General features: G+C 47.3%; 1 protein-coding gene across 3 annotated transcripts in view; it reads left to right on the top strand.

Moving 5' to 3' along the window:
• The first annotated feature begins 244 nt into the window (after positions 1–244).
• XPNPEP1 (X-prolyl aminopeptidase 1) overlaps positions 245–14850 on the top strand; it is a 38434-nt gene continuing 23828 nt past the window's right edge. Inside the window, exons 1-4 of one of the 3 annotated variants that reach the window (XM_023753347.1) lie at positions 245–331; positions 5743–5867; positions 11681–11744; positions 12894–12998. In XM_023753347.1, coding sequence (XP_023609115.1) covers positions 322–331; positions 5743–5867; positions 11681–11744; positions 12894–12998 — 304 coding nt within the window. In that variant the 5' untranslated portion in view covers positions 245–321. The remainder of the gene's footprint in view (positions 332–5742; positions 5868–11680; positions 11745–12893; positions 12999–14850) is intronic. The other 2 variants (XM_023753348.1, XM_023753349.1) reach the window with 2 other exon arrangements.

Raw genomic sequence — 14850 nt, 5'->3', positions numbered from 1 at the left:
AGACACAGCTAATGAAAATTCATGAACTATAGGCTAGGCCTGAAAAGGTTTACCTGTCATGCTGATGTTTTATCTGCAGGTTTTATCTGAGGTTTTCATTTATTTCATTACTGATCCTGGGGTAAGAGTTCTTTGGACTCATGAAGGAAAATTGCTCAGTCAAGTTGATGGCCTCTCTGACTAAGCCTTGCCACGTTTACTGTGGTCAAAGTCTGCAATATCCTGTTCTTTCTCTTCTTAAGGGCGAGCCACCGTGACTTTCAGCTGAAAAATTTAAGAATAATTGAACCTTACGAGGTGATATATTCAGGAGACCCAGGTATGGACACAGGTAATAATTTTGCCAATTATTAGATGGGACATCTCAAAAGGATTTTTAGTTACCCTTGCCTCAGCCTCAAGGTGGGAGAAAAGAGAAGGTAAGAGGTTAATTGATCATGGCTGAGGTTGAGAGGATTTGTATCTGGAACTTAAAAACCACTTTGTTTCTTGACTTTCTGGGTAGTTGGCTACTGTTTCTAAGTACTTGCTACTTTTTTTTAGGCTAGTAAGTTAGAGAATGAAAGTTATGGCATTTCTCATTCCAGGGGTAGTTGTGATAAGTTACTAGTCTAGTTTTTCTCGTCTCTAGTATAATCCTCTATTGGCTGCCTTAGAGATTAGCTTTCAATGTTCATCATATGATTATGAAATGAGAAAAGTTTGTAATATACATATTATTGTGCTTTATAAATTGAATATGCACTCAGGGAAATCTTTTTGTGAAACATTTCTGGAACTATATCTTCTCCCCAGAATTGGTTAGTTGCATTGTTGGGTTGCCAGAAACCTGAATTCTAAAAAGTGACGCATTTCTGTATTTTTAGCCCCCATAAGCCAGTGCTTTTCTATGGACTTCCCAGGAGAACCGCAATGTTTCCTTTTAGCTGAGTGAAAAATCAATCCCCGAAGCTCACAAGAAACCATGACTAATCTCTCTTTGGAAGATTAGTGCTATAATTGCATTAATCCTTTTTCTTTAAAAATATAGATCATGCAACACATTTTGGGCCATCTTGGGAGGGAGGAGAGGGGAAAAGGGGAAATAATGAAAGGGGAAAAGTGATAGAACTAGCAAATTTAGAGGTTGAAGAGAACTTCCCGTTCTTCTTATTATACATGAAGAAATAGAGGTTCAGGGGGTTCAGTAGTCTGAGGTTGCAGATCCCAACTGGAAACCAGAACCCACTTGTTTTGATTCCATTGGTCTTAGAACGCTTTAAGAGAGCCTCTGTTATGATCCCTTAGATCAGTGGTCGGCAAACTGCGGCTCGCGAGCCACATGTGGCTCTTTGGCCCCTTGAGTGTGGCTCTTCCACAAAATACCACGTTCGGGCGCACATGTATAGTGCAATTGAAACTTCGTGGCCCATGCGCAGAAGTCGGTATTTTGTGGTAGAGCCGGTATTTTGTGGAAGAGCCACACTCAAGGGGCCAAAGAGCCGCCTGTGGTTTGCGAGCCGCAGTTTGCCGACCACTGCCTTAGATAATAGAACATGGACTTGGGAATTAGATCGATCTGGCTTCTGGTTCCTAATGATCCAGTTGACTTGGGCAAGTATTTAACTCTTGTTTCTTTATCTGAAAAATGGGAATAGTGAAACCTCCCTTGGAGGATTATTATGAGAATTAACGACTAATGCATGGAAAGCCCTTGGCCCTTGCTCAGATGATGGAAGCGCAGCTTTGTATCTGTGTATGTGTTAAGATGCTGAAATTGGAGAACACCAGCCCCTTCTATTTTATTTTATTTTTTATTTTCAGAGTATGTTTATTAAAGTTAGAGACAGTGAAACAAGCAAGGGCTTAGGGTAGAGGAAGCAACCGGAGAGAGCCTGGGCGGGGCTGCTTTGGCTCTAGAAAAGCTAGAGGGAAGAAATGAGGCTGCCGGGGCTGCCTGGCTCACTGGGAAGTCAGAGAAAAGGGGCCTTGGAGACAGGTTCAGGGGTTAGCTCAGGACCAGCTGCTGCTGCCCATTGCTCCCCTGGTTGCAAAGCTCGTGGGGATCCTTAGAGTTTAGGAGATGTGTGCCTGTGGGGGAGGAAGAGCGGGGAGGGAAAGGCTAGGGCATTTTCCCGGGAGGGAGGGAGAGTGAGCATCCCTTTCTACTCTTATAACAAGGCTTGTAGAAATCCCAGCTGGTGCTTCAGATCCAGATTCAAATCCTATTTCTTAAACCCCTACAATGTACCGTATGCTGTGCATGTTGCTTTCACACATGCTGTCATGTTAAATACTTCTAGCCACCCAGTGAGGTTAACGTGGTGTGCTTTTCATGTACTTCCAAGGAGTGAAAAGTCTAGTCTGTGATAAAGGCTGAAGGTTTAGAAACTTATTTCTAAAAGCAGACCCACATACGCAAGAGACTTTTAAATGAGTCATTCATTTTAAAAGCATGATTTAAAAATACCTGGCAGTGTATGGGCTAATGTTACATCATGGACTAGGTTTGTTGCTCTTGGCTTTCCACTTCCCTGCACACCCTGATTAGCTCTTGGCTGCTTCTGACATTTCTGAAAAGTAATGGGATGTGGAGTGAACAGATGCTGTAATACGGCATCTGCTGAGATCCTAGCTTTCATGGAAGGTTCGTTACTGTTCATTACATTGAGTCTGAAAAGATCACAGATACACAGTTGTGATGCCCATCCAGCCATCTTTGAGTGAGCATATGTGTGTTAATGGAGTTAGAGGTAGTGGAATCGGAGATGAAGATGATGTGGTCCCTGCCTTAAGGAGAAGCAGTAGGTACACCTGTGGCACCACTGATCACATTGCTGTCAGAGTTCGTTAATTGTGCACTCACTCTAAAGATTGCAAGCACATTAACATTTAGTATGTGCCAGGCACTGTTTCTAAATGCTTTATAGAGAGCAACCCATTTAATCCTTATAAAAATTACCCTCTGAGGATCGCCAGCCATGCCTTTCATCTTCTCCATCTTTAAAAAATATATATTTTTATTGGCTTCAGAGAGAGGAAGGGAGAGGGAGAGAGAGAAACATCAGTAATGAGAGAGCATCATCAATTGGCTGCCCCCTGTATGTCCTCTACTGGGGATTGAGCCCAAAACCTGGGCATATGCTCCAACTGGGAATCAAACTGTGGCCTCTTGGTTCATAGGTTGACACTCATCCCCTGAGCCACGCCAGCCGGGCCTCATCTTCTCCATCTTGAGTGCCTTTTCAACTGCTGCCACCTCAATGGCTGTGTCTTATACTTGTGCTAGCTTTGCCCCCTCCTCAGCTCTAGCTGCTCATCCACTCAGTTATTTTCAAGACCTGTTGTCCTTGTGGCCACAGCTGTCTCAACACCTTGCTCACTGCATTTACGTGAGTGGTAGCCGCTTCCACGGCCACAGCACACACTGCCTCAGCCACTGCAGTATTGGGAGTTTTTTCATTGTGTCTGATAGAGGTGACAAAGAAGTGGCTGCATCTGATCAAGGACACCATGCAAATGTGAAAGGCATGAAGGGTGAGGAGGAAGGAGCAGGGGAAGTATCAAGAGTGGTGATGGGAGCAGGTGGCGCTGTGGAGAGAAGTGTGAAAATGCCACTGTCATAGAGTGAAGCTGATGCTGCTGATGGTTTTGAGGAGGCAGGAGATGGTGAGGAAGGTCAGAAGGTGGTGGTGAGGAGAGGGATTGTGGTCCCAGGAAGCAGAGGCTGTCTTTGGTTGGCTCCGTTTGCCTCGGATGGTTTACAGTTTGTAATTGAGGATTTTGTGCTCGCCACTGGTTCTGTTGACTTTGCTGATGAAGTTAGTGGCTGGTAATGTTGACGCATACCACAGTCAACGCTATAAACACCCAGTCAGTGCCATCAAAGTTCTTAAGTCAGAGCGTGCCCAAATAGAAGCCAGGTCCTATAAAGAAATTAATGGTCTTGAAAGAAAATATATTGGCTTCTATCATATATTTGCTTTTTAAAATTCCAGATGCCCAGGCTGTACTCCAGACTAATTAAGTCAGAAGTCCCCCAGGTAGTTCTAATATGCAGTCAAGGTTGAAGTACTGGTCCAAAGGAAGTCTACATTTTTTCTTGACTCTAAGAATTAAGTTACTCAGAAGCATGGTTTGGAAACGCGTTAAGTCTATTTAGAAGCTCCTGGAAGGTGTCATAATAACGTTTTCAGATGCTGACAAGCTGATGAGGTTGCAGTGGGCTTCATTTTGAACTCAGTGGAGGTGTTGACCTATAAACTTAGGTCAGCCCCAGTACTTCTGCTTCCTCTCTCTCAGATAGGTGAGAGGTTACAGGCTCAGGACATCAGATACAAGGGAAGGGTGCCCCGCTGAGAAGTACTCAGAAGCAGCTGTAATGCATGGAACATGGACATGCTTGAATTGACAAGGATCTTTTTCAGCGGCCGTCTCCTTGAGTACGACTGTCCTTCGGAGACTCCGGAGGTGGAGCCCGAGGCCTGTGGCTGCAGCTGCCCTGGCTGCAGGTTGTGAATGGGGCACTTGTTCAGTGAGTCCCAAGATCGGTCTAGTTCCGCATAGGGGATTCTATTGGAGAAAATCATCTCGACTGATACATGGAAGCCCAAGGTGCTGGTGATGAAGGAGAACGAAGCAGATGAAAAAGTTAAAGAACCAAAAAAAGGGTCCATACCTAATCGGGTACAAGCCCCAGTGAGTTAGGGTGACTGCCCTGGAGGATAAGCTGTGGTGTAGTTGCCTCAGTGTAACTCCATCACTTGGAGCATTGTGCACCAGAACATCTTTAGTTAAGTAAAACATGTTCTGTTTGTTAAAAAATGGCTTGGCAAAATCCAAAACACCAAGTCCTGGCAAGCATGTGGCACAACAGGAATTTTTACTTATTAATGGTGGGAATACAAAATGGTACATCCAGGTTGGAAGACAGTTTGATAGTTTCTTATAAAACTAAATATACACTTAAAAAAAAAATCCTCACCCCAGGATATTTTTCCATTGATTTTTAGAGAATGGAAGAGAGAGGGAAAGACAAAGAAAAACGTCTATGTGAGAGAAACACATCGATTGGTTGCCTCCTGCATGCACCCTGACCAGGGCCTGGGCCGGGGAGGAACCTGCAACTGAGGTACATGCCCTTGACCAGTATCAAACCCGGGACCTTTCCATCCGCAGGCCGACACTCTATCCACTGAGCCAAACTGGCTAGGGCTAAATATACTCTTTACAGCGATCATGCTCCTTGCTATTTTCCCAAAGGAGTTGAAAACTACGTTCACACAAAAACCTGCATGTGGATGTTTATGGCAGCTTTGTTCATAATGGCTGAAACGATGTAATTTTTAATGGTTTGATTGTGTACTGTTGGATGGGTGGTAATTTATTTAACCAGTCATGTATTTTCCCTCCATATTTCTACTACTATAAACACAGATAAGCACCTACACCTTTGTGTACTTGTTTAATGATCTCCTTAGCATAAATCCTAGAAATGAAAGAGGTAACTAATCCATTTGGAAATTAGTCTTAGTAGCTCAAGTCTTCTTGCCACAAGTGGCTATTTGGAAGTGGTATTTAAGAACTGTAAACTGGAGAGTTTTGGGGCAGCTTTGGTTTTGGTCGAATGGCGGGGTGTTCATTTTGAAGCTGCCTCTGGGAATGGGGCGGAACAAAGCGGGTGCTTCTCTGGGGCTCTGTTTGCATAGTCATCGAGTTGCACGGGGCAGGCTGGTTTTGAAATAAACTCTCCTGTTGTTGCAGACGGCAGAATGCCTCCAAAGGTAACCTCAGAGCTGCTGCGGCAGCTGAGACAAGCCATGAGGAACTTGGAGTATGTGACAGAGCCCATCCAGGCCTACATCATCCCGTCGGGGGATGCCCACCAGGTACTGAGTGGAGATGGGTTGGTGGTGATGGAACGCATCAGTCTCTCCTCTCATTTCATTCTTTCCCCCCAGACCCAACGTGTTTATAGGATTCTAGTTGTCCACCCACAACTAAGCATGTCCTCCAGGGCCTGGCATAGGGACCTGTGTCCAGTGGGGTTCCACTGAATGCCTGTTGATTTGGTTCTGGCTTCCTTGTTTCCAGTGAGTATAGCCAGCTTTTAATAAATGGTGGAAGAATTAGTGGACAAATGAGGGGTAGAAGTCTGGACGTTTCTGTTGCTGACACAGTTTACCCATCTCCTCTGTCACACACTGTCCCTAGCAGAATTGTCTGTGCTTCCTCCTTTCTCTCCATCCAGACCGTCCCATCCTCTGACAGCCAGAAGAGCATCTGTAAAGTCGTCATTGATCTTCACCCAGTAGGTTTTAGGGATGATTCTGAGTATCACTCCCTCCTTCCCCCCAACCTCCATCTTTAATGAAAGCAACTCAGTAAGTGCCCTTTACCTCTGAGAACACTAGTTATTTAAATATAGGAGGGCCCTGGCAGGGTGGATCAGTTGGTTGAAATGTTGTCTCATACACTAAAAGGTTGTAGGTTTGATTCCCAGTCAGGGCACATACCTAGGTTGTGGGTTTAATCCCCCGTTGGGGTATGTATGGGAGGTGACTGATCAATATTTCTCTCATATTGATCTCTCTCTCTCTCTCTCTCTCTCTCTCTCAAAATAAAATAAAATAAAATAAACAACCTTGGGCGAGGATTAAAAAAAATAAATATGGGAGAGTTGGATTTGGAGGGGATGGAGACCTCATGTTATGGGGCTGAAAGGCAGAAGGATGAAAGGATTCTAGGATCTCCTCCTTTCGGTCTTTGAGTCAGCAAATGTTTGCATTTCTCTTTGTGGCCATGGTACTATAGGGTTGCAAAGATGAATTTAAGATTGAATTCCTGCCCTCACTGTGCTTATATTTTAGTAGAAAGATAAAGTGTGGACTGAATTCATAGCTGAGAGGGAATATATTAAGCTGGCAAGGAAGGCTTCATGGAGAAAGTACATTTAACTGGAATGTGAACAGGTAGAATTTAAATGCTTGGAGATAGAAGTATAAGAAGTACCACGAGCAAATCCATGGGTGTAGGAGAACATGAATAATGATAACCTTGAAAAAGAAGAAAAAATAGGGGCTTGGTCAAGGCCACTCATGAGCCACCCATGACTGGTCATGGGGATCCTTTACCACCAGGGTCAGGAGTTTAGGTTTTGTTCGATAGTAGGGACCCATTGAAGGTCTTTGAGCAAAGGAGTGACATGATCTGTGAGAGGGAGCAGTGTTGTGTGGACTGGATAAGGGAAACACTGGGAGCTGAGAAACCTGTTAGGCTCTTGCAGGATCCCAGAGGTAGGGTACAGAGCACTTGGATATGGGTGCTGGCTTTAGGAGCAAAGAAGAGGGGAAAAGGGTTCGGAGGAGAAGTAGAACAGAGATTGGACCTTCAGGCAAATGGCAGAGGGCATTGGGAAGTTTGGAATCCAAGTGTTCCTTGTGCCACCCACAGAAAGAAACGAGAAGCCGTGAGTTCCTTGTTTCGGTTTCTGTGGAGAGGTGGGGCATGGTTGAGTGACTGTTAAGTGGGATTCTGGGTCCCTGCCAGGACTGGGAGGACAAGGAGGAAGGGTTGGCTTTGTGTGCGACCTGCCACAGCAGCCTCCTCAGTAATAGAGAGGCCGCTGTTCTTTGTGGCTCTTGTTCCTAATTGTTTCATTTCAGGCTAGATTCAGGGTTGCTGGGGTTTCTCCTACGGGTGGGAGAGTGTTGGAGAATGAAGGGGAATCTTGAAGTCTGTCTTTTCTGTATTTTCCAAAACACAAACACAGACACCCACACACTGTTCTGTGTTAGAGAGAAAATGCACCCCAAATGCATAGTTACGCAAGAACTTGGCACTCCAGGGGTCTGCTTCTCTGCAACTCTAAGGGTTTTTTCTGTGTAAACTCTGAACAGGGTGTGGTATTAATGAGTTTGGGCCCAGCGGGACTTTTACAGTGAAGGGTTGTTCATTCTCTCTGGTAATCTGAAGGCTTTCATGGACCATCTAAGTCCAACGTTGAGATTGGTGGGCACCACTGGCCCCAAACCAAGAGGAGCATTGGTTGGGGCTGGGGTTGTGCCAGCGTGCTTTTGAGAAATCCGAAGTCTTCACCCTCCCCATCCTCTTGGGATCGGCTTAGTCAAAGGGTCACGTTCTGTCCGGGGTGCCTCTGCCAACGGAGTTTTTGGCTGTGTTTATGGTTCCTCCTTCTGGAAGACATGAATCAGATTTTCCTAAACTCCTTGGATCCTATTCCCATTCCTCCTGGAGTCAGCTTCCTGTTTTGTTTTGTATTTCTTAAACAGACTCTGCCCTGGGGTGGGAGGTGGTAGTTTTTATCCCAGAGTGATTTTATCTACTATTAATTAGAGTAATGCTGGCTGTGGTGATGCATCTTGACGTTTCAGTGGCCTGGTTCTGTGGAGCTTTATTTCTTGCCCATGTAGCAGTCCCGAGTGAGTGTTTCTGGTTGGTGGGTGACTTTCTTCCACCGGGAAGAAGAATGATTTAGGAATCCAGGTTCTTTCCATCCTGTGACACCAACATCCTAGCTGGAGGAAGGGGCAGGAGTGTGCTGAAGACACACCCATGTTTCCTGCCCTGACCCAGACCTCACTTCCACTCACATTTCATTGGTGAGAACTAGTCATGTGACACCCCCACCTAAAAGCAAGGGGGCCTGGGAGGTGAAGTCCAGGGTGGGAAGCCCCCTTTCAGCAGCTGTACACTAAGGAAAGGGCATGAAGCTATTTTCCCCACATACCTTGACTTGGTTTCATTTAAGAAAGAAGATGCCAAAGACAGGAAGTTACCTTAGTATTTGAGGACAGGTGGCCCTTGTCTCTATGCACAATCTAACCTGGATTAGTGGGTCAGCAGTTTGAAAAGCTCACTCCGAGTGTGTGAAGAGTGGCTGTAGGCCAAGCATGTCACACTTGCGGCTGGCGGGCCACAAACTTGCGGCTGGCGGGCCACGGAAATGAGGCGTGCTGCCGGCCGTGAGTTTGACATGCTTCCTGTAGGCAGTGGTCCAGGTAGAGGTGATGGAGGCCTGGCCTGAGTACTGACATTAGAGATGCAGAGAAGTGGATGGCTTGGAGAAGAAGCTCCTTGCATGCTCTGACCTTCTGCTGTTCTCAAGGGGGAGTGTTCCTGGGCTTTGCCAGCACGTGGCTGGGGGAAGAGTAGGAGGCCTGGGCCTAGTGCTTGTCTGGCCTCTGTTGAGCCTGTTGGTGTGGAGGTGACAGCTTCATAGGCGATGTCTTTCTGGCGGGTTGACCACTTAGGTCATGTCTAGACATTCTTGCCCCAGACCTCATCTTGATCCCAAACCAAATATGTCCACCTGCTGTTAATACAGGGTGTCCCCCCAAAATGTATACACACTTTAACAGCTGATAGCTCAATTTTGAAAATGAAATGTATTTTAATACACACTGCTTTTATAATTATTCAAAGTGTGTGTATACATTTTTGGGGGGACACCCTGTATATTACCTTCCTTTGGAGAAACCTTCTTCTTGCCTTTGCTGATGAGCACCTCTAGGCAAACCCCCATGGGTGCCCTGTCCCTCCTCTGAGGCTTGCCCAGATAGGGGAGGGGCATCCTCTAGAAATGTGTCCCTGCATGGAGGAGTCCAGCTGGGCCAAGATCAGCAGTACCTTCTCTGCCAGACCTTTGTCAGCATCCTCACTGTGTGTCACGGGTCGGAGCGCCCAAGCCAGTGTCCTGACTGTGTGTCACAGGTGGGAGAGCCCAAGCCAGTGTCCTGACTGTGTGTCACGGGTGGGAGCGCCCAAGCCAGTGTCCTGACTGTGTGTCACAGGTGGGAGAGCCCAAGCCAGTGTCCTGACTGTGTGTCACAGGTGGGAGAGCCCAAGCCAGTGTCCTGACTGTGTGTCACAGGTGGGAGAGCCCCAAGCCAGGGGTACCTCATTGTCGTCGATAGTGTCCCCACTGTGTCTTCACCATTGCACTGTGATGTTTAGTGTAAGAATTATTTTTGTTGACTTAGTTTTCCCAGCCTCTTAGATGCCTTTTCACCATTCCGGAAGCAGACATGAATACTACCTCTTCCACTGCAAATGTGCAGCGCTCTTAGGTTTCTGGAGAGTTGTTTTAAACATTAACTGACTGTTCCTTAAAGCAGTCCTAGGAGAAGGGTGTGACTTCTCTCCACCCTTTTTTGCCTTTTTTTTTTTAAGTCTTGCACCAATGATTGCTGGGTTAATAAACAAATGAGGATTCTCCAGTTCATACTGTTGACCACCATTTCTTTCTGTGTCTTTAGTGCTATGTATGAAATGTTACTTTACGTTTTCGGGATAAGACATGTGCCTGCTGTTGCATTCAGCAATCTGAAATGACCTTCTTGGAATGAGGACCTGAGGCCGAGGGAGGTGATGAGACTCGACGCAGACCACTCAGCTGGGCCGGTGGAGGGCCGGTGTGGCGCAGAGCCCCTCGTCCTGCCATCACGATTCTCTCCGCTGGCTCTTCTCTGGGTGGTGGTCTTGTGGCTGGTCTGAGGATGTGCTGTGGCTGCCTTGGTGAAAGGGAAGCTCTCACTCACAGCAGGAGTGGAACATGAGCACTTTTCCCCCTAACATCACGGGCACCCCCTAAAATGGCTTGGGGTCCAGCCAGAAGCCCCATTTTCCACCCGGAGCATTCCTAACCCTGCCAGGTTCTTTAGCTCGGGAGAAACTGCTAACAGGAGGAGGAGCCACAGCTCTGGTCTGAAGCGGATCCGGGCCCTGCTGTTGACCTGGCAGTGGGCAGGTTACTTAAAGATTCTGTTCTTCGCTCCGTTTTCTTGTTTGCCATTGGTCTTATCCTGGAGAGTCCTTGTGAGGATGAGATGATGTGCCCTACGGGGGCAGCATGGCAGAAGGCTTCAGAGTCCAGGCTCTGGAGCTGACAGCCCAGGTTCAAATCCTGCCTCTGCCACTTACTAGATATGTCAGGGCAATGGCCTTAACTCCCTGTGCCCCATTGACTATTCCAGAAGCTGCACACTGTGGCCTCATACCCTCTGCCCAGGACTGAGAACCTCTGACTTTCTTCAGTCCCTACCCCTGTCCCTTCAGAGGCAAGAAATTGTCCTCTGGGGAGGACCTGGGTTTGGACATGACGTTTGTTTCATTTGCTAACGCCTCCTTGGAGGAAGCGTTTCCCCTCTTTCCCTAACAGGAAGGGACAGGGTCTGTCTGTGTGGGAGCGATTGGTGACGCTACCTGGGAAAAGGGACACACACAGGAAGTGCAGAAACAAGCTAATACCCAGAGAGGTTTAAGTTAGAGAATTGTTGGCACTGAAGACAGAAATCGAGCCTTACTTTTCAAAAAATAACAGATGCCTAAATGTCAGTGGCGGGAAGGGGGAAGACTCTTGGTTTGTTTTTTGAGTAAGATCTTGGTGAGGGAAGAGCAGTTTTGATCTGTTTCTCTGGATTTGCTTTGTTCTCCAGATGAGGAACGAGAGACAAATGGGAAAAGCTCGTTGAGCCCTTCATTAATTAGGGTCTTCTGTATCGTGCACTCATTTTTTCCCCAATGTTCAGCCTGCCTTCTAAGCAGCCTGTCTGTCCCTTGAAGGCAGGTGCCAAGGATTCGCCAGCCTGTGTAGTCTCTGTGGGCCTCGCACAGGGCTGAGCCCGGCGGCGCCAGCGTGCAACTGACTGGGGTCCAATGCCTCGTCCTTTGTGTTTTTCAGAGTGAGTACATTGCCCCGTGCGACTGTCGGCGGGCCTTCGTCTCTGGATTTGATGGCTCTGCGGGTGAGTCGCTAAACTCTCTCTCTGTTCTTTCTACACTTTTGTTCGCCTCCCAAAAATAACTGGAACGAGTTTCAGCCTGCGATAAAGCACCAAAAAGAAAATGCAAACCAGACGTTCCCCATCGAGCCCCTGCAGAAACGTGCGAGTTCCCAGCATCCTCCAGCTCCCCGCGGTCCCCTGGGAGCGACCCTTTCCTTGATGCCTTGGCTTTTAGAGTTTTAAAGTTTTTTATTTAAAAAATGTTTTGGAACTTCTTCTTGAATATAACAGAAATACGGAAAATCATATCAATTAAACGGAATATACCTGTGCAACCAGCACTGCAAATAATTCATGGGACCCTCACATCCCCCGGCACCCCCACCTTCGCTTACTGGTCCTGTTCAGTTCTCCAGGTGGTTGGCTTTTGATTTCTTTCTTTTCACTTCCGGTGTAAATGGCAAAGGTTAATGCTGAGCCTCATTGGTGCCCTGCCCTCACTTTCCCAAAGCTGTTGTGCCCTTGAGTTTTAGGGTGTCCCCATTTCAGACTCGCATCCTTAAGCTAGCTAGCCTCGGCAAGAGCCCCTCTCTCCTCGGAGTTGGCCCGTTGCTTCCTTTGATGTAAGTGCTTGTGTTGGTTGGCACTTAGGACTGGCTGACACCTCTGCCGAAAGCCCTGAGCTCTGCCAGGTCTGTGGGAACTGAAGGCAGGTGGAGGTGGGAGGCACACACTCCTACTGAGCCATCACGAACACTCCCGGGGGCCCGGGGGGTCTCCCACTCCTTCGGGGTGTCTGGTGGAGTGGATCACTGTGATTGCTGAGCAGGAACCGTTTCTCCATCTCATGGATTATGAGGCCATTTTGGCCTTAGATCCCAGTCCTCTGTTCTCCTGGCGTTGACTCATGCCACACAGGTACCAGGGTCCAGGCAGCCTGGCTGCCGCAGGGCTGTTTCCTTCAGAGCCTGGCCCACAGCTGGTTCTGAGGGCTTTGCCTTCTCTTGCCTGGAGGCTGCCCTGGAGTGAAAGGCCACCTGCCCACTGGGTGGTGGGGGTGGCCAGCTGCACAGGAGCTGGTGCTCACACCGTGCTTGCCTGTCTGCTCTCCTGTGCAGCTCTCGGGCAGTTGTCAGAAACCTTTCTCATGTCCTTGTTCCCTTGCTCCAGGCACAGCCATCATCACAGAAGACCATGCAGCCATGTGGACGGATGGGCGCTACTTTCTCCAGGCTGCCAAGCAGATGGACAGCAACTGGACGCTCATGAGGATGGGTGCGTAGACGCGTGGCCATCCCAACCTTAGTTGGCCAGGCCTCCTGGATCTTAACCCTCTGATGGGGTCATGGACCCTTTTTAGAATCCAAGGTGTGTTGGTCTATTTGGGCTGCCGTACAGAATGCCAGAGACTAGGTGGCTTCGACAACAGAACTTTATTCGCTTAGTCTGAGGCTGGAAGTCTGAGATCAGGGGGGCAGCGTGGGCCGGGTCTGGTGAGAGCACTCTTTCTGGTTTGCAGACTTCTCACTGTGTCCTTACATGGCTTGGTCCCTGTCTCCTCTCCCTCCACAAAGGCCACCAATCCTGTTGGATTAGAGCTCCACCCTTGTGACTTCAATTAACCTCCTAAAACCCCTGTCTCCATATACTGTCACATTGGGGGTTAGAGCTTCAACATGCGAATTTTGAGGGGACCCAGTCCAGTGCACGGCACAAGGGAAACCAAGAAAATACATCCTTGTGTGTACATACCTTCGTGTGTGCAGTTTTGGAAGGTTCCGGTTCCGGATACTCATTTTAGTGGAGGAAACTGAGGGCCAGAGAGGGCAGCTGATTTGCAGATCCCAGGCTTTGCCACGTGCTCGACGAGGCGCTGGGGCCACTGCTCTTTGCTGCCTTGTGATTCAGAGTCAGATAAAGGTCAGGCGCCATCGGCAACAGAGGCTAGGAAGCTCTCCCGCCGAGGATCCTGGACTCGCCTCTGGCAGCTCAGCTTTGGAGAAGACCCCAGGGCACGGGTCTGGAACTTTCATGGTCAAGTTACTTCACTTTCAGGGCTTCAGTTTCCTCATCTGCAAAACGGGGTAACAATAGTAAGTACCACATAAAACGGTGAAAATTAAAGAAATAATATATGGAAAGCATAGAGTTCAGTGTTTATTGGCTAATAAGTTGTGTGTGTGTGTGTAAAAACTCTGGTTTTTCATTGAATTTTCCTTGCGTTAAAGTAGTCTTCAGGAACATGGTTTTAGAGCAGTGATGGCGAACCTTTTGAGCTCGACGTGTCAGCATTTTGAAAAAACCTAACTTAACTCTGGTGCCGTGTCACATATAGAAATTTTTGGATATTTGCAACCATAGTAAAACAAAGACTTATATTTTTGACATTTATTTTATATATTTAAATGCCATTTAATAAAGAAAAATCAACCAAAAAAATGAGTTCGCGTGTCACCTCTGACACGCGTGTCATAGGTTCGCCATCACTGTTTTAGAGGCTGTACAGAGGTCTCTTTCTCTTGAATTTGGAACTTGGAGAGTAGAAGATAAGGAGGGAAAGGGGGCTGCCAGGGCTGAGGGAGAGAGAAGAGGAGGCAAATACCTGACATTTCTTGTTTGATGTCGGAAGTAAAGAGGAAAGCAGACTCCCAGTTCAGGAAACAGAGGCTGTTGGCAGCGTTGAGTTGAGGTGACACCAAGATCCAAGCAGCTATCCTACTGAGGGTGTGTGTGTGCTTGTTCGGGGCCCACACTCTCCATATACACAGATAATGTGTTGTTTACCTTAGGGAGCCTGAGGAACATTTTTGTCCTGGCAATGGATTTATAGATTTATTGTAATTCTCTCTCTCTCTCTCTCTCTCTGACACACACATGCATATACACACAGGCATTTGGGGCTGTGGGACTATTATAAATGGACAGGCCACTAGGCCTATAAACTGTTAATTGCATGCCTCTGTTAATGGCTCATGCACCCTTAATATATGTGTATATCTATGTGCTAGTGTCCATCTGTATTTCAAATTTGAGCAAAGATTAATTTCTTTATTTTGTAGAAAAAATAAATACAAATGGAATCTCTCATGTTTCCTGCTTGCACCCAGTGGATCGCTTGGTGTACCCC

Source organism: Myotis lucifugus, unplaced genomic scaffold, assembly GCF_000147115.1.
Source record: "Myotis lucifugus unplaced genomic scaffold, Myoluc2.0 scaffold_44, whole genome shotgun sequence".
In the NCBI taxonomy this organism is placed as follows: domain Eukaryota; kingdom Metazoa; phylum Chordata; class Mammalia; order Chiroptera; family Vespertilionidae; genus Myotis; species Myotis lucifugus.
Note: the sequence above shows the minus strand (reverse complement) of the source record. Positions and strands in the feature narration are given on the sequence as shown.